The 3,803-nt window shown below is 37.7% G+C and overlaps 1 protein-coding gene across 1 annotated transcript; it reads left to right on the forward strand.

Moving 5' to 3' along the window:
* The first annotated feature begins 1,530 nt into the window (after nucleotides 1-1,530).
* On the forward strand, nucleotides 1,531-2,202 carry LOC110918864. The gene has a single exon (XM_022163144.1). The coding sequence runs from the start codon at nucleotides 1,531-1,533 to the stop codon at nucleotides 2,200-2,202; it is 672 nt and encodes a 223-aa protein (XP_022018836.1).
* The last annotated feature ends 1,601 nt before the right edge of the window (nucleotides 2,203-3,803 follow it).

Below are 3,803 nucleotides of genomic sequence, written 5' to 3' on the forward strand. Positions count from 1 at the left end.
CCGACGACCAAAAGATGGGTCGCAGGGGAAGAGGGAGGACGGCAGGGAGAAAGAATTAGGGTAGAAGTTTCTGGTCTCTTGATACCATGAAACAATTGGATCGATGATCCTTCCTCTCTTATTCCATTATATTTATAACCAATACAAATCCCTTTGTTTAGGGAATACAATAACTGCCTAAGCTATATACAAGGATACATGATAATGGCAAAATAATATCTATAAATACAATGGTTATTACGTAGAATAAGAAGATGGGGACGAATTGGCAGCATACTTCTCTCAAGGCTGTTTTATGGTATCTAAGCACTTTGGGATGACAACTGAAGCGGCAAAGATCACCATGCGCGGCTAAAGCCTCTTGTGACTTCTATCCGGATGAACTTTTCCCTTGTTTTACATTAAACTATGTTTACGGATTCGTGTAACTGGTACAGCTTGACCACTTGTGTTGAATTATTGGTAAACGTTTCTTGTATTTGAATTACTTGTCATTTATTAAGCGTATTGGCAACTTTCTTGCGTTGTTAGCGGGTTGGTAAATCGGTGGGTGGTTGATACAATCAAGCGGGTTATTAGGTTGAATAGTGAATCTTAAAAACTATCCCTAGTAATTAATCAAATTCATTAATTCCGAAGCCATGTCTATGTGGTGTTTTGAATCAGTAAACAGGTTTTTATGTTAAACAGGTAATTGGGATTCCGGGTAGAGATTACTTTTTCTCATATTGATCACAACCTTATTAATTTGTTCTTTAGTTTTTGCAATCAAAATTCATAAAACCCCCAATCTAGTTAATTTAGTTCTTAGATATAAACGCAACATTGACCACAAATTCCCCGTGGATACGATACCATACTTATGCTATCTACGTAGTTTAAATAGGTTTTTGATTGACCCTACGACAGTCATCATTTATCACACTGGCCATTTTCTATGCCTCTAAATATTCTCTTTTTTTTCCTTCTAATAGCCTTTGATACTTGTCACGTGAATCGAAAACACAATCAGTCTTACACCTTGTGATCGGGTAACAATAATAATAACATTAAAATAGAATCTATAAGTAATAGAAAACGCAAGTCAATTTCATGCTACCTGATAAACAAAATAAGTAACAATAATCGTTGATTAGACAATATAATAAGGTGAAATACAATTTATTTCTTATAATGAAACTAGTTTCTTACATAGTACAAAAACTATTAGAGATATATATTTCAGTTTGTATGTATTGTTTTGAGTTTATTAGAGTAGAGTTAGTTATGTTAGTTAGCCTGTATATATAGAGGAGTTTGTTGTGTTTGTAACTAACTTTCATTTCAGTTGTATAGTAGCCCGATCCATTTCTTCTTGGTATCAGAGCTCTAGACTCTGGATTCTTCTATTTCTTTCCGATCACCTCTTTCCGATCATTTTCCGATCAGTTTCTGATCTTTTTCCGGTCATCTCCATTTTCTTTCTTCTCCGATCTCTTTCTCCATTTTCCAATCTTTTTCTCCGATCATTTCTTCTGATTTGTGTTCATAATGTCCACAAACATTTCTCAAACTCAATCTTCTACAATTGCTACACCTAATCCATTTCAGAATGTTATGAATCTAATGCCAATCAAGCTTGATGAAACAAACTATTTGAACTGGAAGCATCAAACAACACTGATTTTGAAAACGTTAGGGCTTCTTCAACATCTTAACATCAACTGTAATCCACCAGAATCTGAGGAAGCTAGAACTGCTTGGGACAAATCAGATGCATATGTGTCAGCATTTTTATCTGCAAATATGTCTTCATCACTGATTCATTTGGCTCGAGATGCTTCTAGATCTGCAGAATTATGGCAGAAACTTGAAGAATTGTTTACACAACAGGTATTTGCTAATCAGAATTACATTCGAACACAATTTCACTGTTTAAAACAAGAAGATAAGTTAGTGATTCAATTCTGTGATGAAGCAAAGAATCGGTTCGATCAATTGATTGCCCTAGGGGATCCAATTACAGAGCATAGTCTAATATTACAGATCCTAAACGGTTTACATTTTGATTTTCGAATATTTGTCACTAACATTGAGAATTCTGATTCAAAACCTACATTCTCCCAACTCAGAGCTAAGTTGTTGACCTTTGAATCTCGTTTAAAACAAAATCAAAGTTCATACTCTATTCCAATAGCTGCTATGGCAGCCATGACTGTATGACCACCTCCACACACTGATTCTACTTCTCAAACAACAGTTGTGTGTCAAATTTGTGATAAACCTGGACATCGTGCTAATACCTGTTATCATCGGTTTAATTCTAATTCTGGTGGACGTGGTGGTCGTTAGAAGCCACGCGATGGTCGTAGTGGTGGTAGATATGGTAGTCAACGATGAGGTTTTAATCAATCTACAAATCAATGGTCGACTGAAGGAGTTAGAGGCTATAGTGCAAATATTGCAGACTGTTATGGATCTAATTTTGGAGCTAGGGATCCTAATTTTGGGGGAAATTTTGCTGGTCAACTTGGTGGAGGCTTTGATTCACGAATATTCAGTGAAAACGGGTTTGGATCTTCACCAGGTTACAACACTGGATATGTTCCATCTCCTCCAAATAGTAATGTTCCAATGTATTCTAATGCTGGTATTCTAGGCCCAGGTCCTAGTGGTGTTAATGGCTTACATAGTCCTGATGGAAGTGTTGGATCAGGTTTTGCCCCAAGTCATTTTGCAAACTGGGCTCATTCTGTTGCTGGACCTTCTGGATCTTCTGATGTTGCGACTTCTGGACCAGCAAGTTCAAATACATCTAATGGACCTACAGGACATTTTGGGCTTGTAGCTGACTTGTCATCTGCATGTGATTTTGTTGACTCATGGATTCCGGATTCAGTAGCTTCCGCACATATGACTGGTGCGCTATCACTCGTTTTTAATTCTGTTCCTTATACCGGTACTGAGCGGGTTGTTATTGGCGATGGTACATCTCTTGCCATATCTCACATTGGCTTTGCTCATTTGCATTTATCTAGTAGTACCATCATACTTAGACATGTTTTAGTAGTTCCTGGCCTAGCCAAGAACTTACTATCTATTACTCAGCTTGTGATTGATCATCCACTTACTATTACTTTCTCTCATGTTGGTTTGATTATTCAGAGCCTCACGGGATAGCTCCTCCACCACACACGTGGTAGTCCTCATCAGCTATATTCGTTGACTGTTGTTGCAGCTGTTTATCGGGAGACGTGGCACTCTCGTTTAGGACATCCATCTGATGGAGTTATGGCTCGTTTTCCATTTTTACGTATTTTAGATAAATCCATGTGTTCTCATTGTGTTGCTTGTAGTACATCGAAATCTACACGATTACCATTTGATTCGATTGTATCTCACTCTATAGTTCCATTACATGTGATTCATTGTGATATTTGGGGACCTTCTCCTGTCTTGTCTCGTGATGGTTATCGATATTTTATTACGTTTATTGATGATTTTAGTAGATTCACATGGATTTATCCTCTTACACATCGTTCTCAGGCGGTTGATTCGTTTTGTCACTTTAAACCGCTTGTTGAAAACCTTTTCTCATGCACTATCAAACATCTTCAGTGTGATGGTGCTCTCGAGCTTATTCATGGACCGATGGCTCGATTTCTTTCCGAGTCTGGTATTGCTTACCGTATCTCATGTCCCTACACATCCCCACAAAATGGGGTAGCCGAGCGTAAAAATCGTCACCTTTCTGAGGTTGCTCGTGCTTTGTTGTTTCATTCTCATCTACCAAAGAAGTTTTGGTATGATGCTTATGCTACTGC

The sequence above is a fragment of the Helianthus annuus genome, chromosome 16, assembly GCF_002127325.2.
Source record: "Helianthus annuus cultivar XRQ/B chromosome 16, HanXRQr2.0-SUNRISE, whole genome shotgun sequence".
In the NCBI taxonomy this organism is placed as follows: domain Eukaryota; kingdom Viridiplantae; phylum Streptophyta; class Magnoliopsida; order Asterales; family Asteraceae; genus Helianthus; species Helianthus annuus.

What these genes read in the sequence shown, in the direction of transcription:
- LOC110918864 (XM_022163144.1), top strand. Translation starts at nt 1,531, where the DNA reads ATGTCCACAAACATTTCTCAAACTCAATCTTCTACAATTGCTACACCT.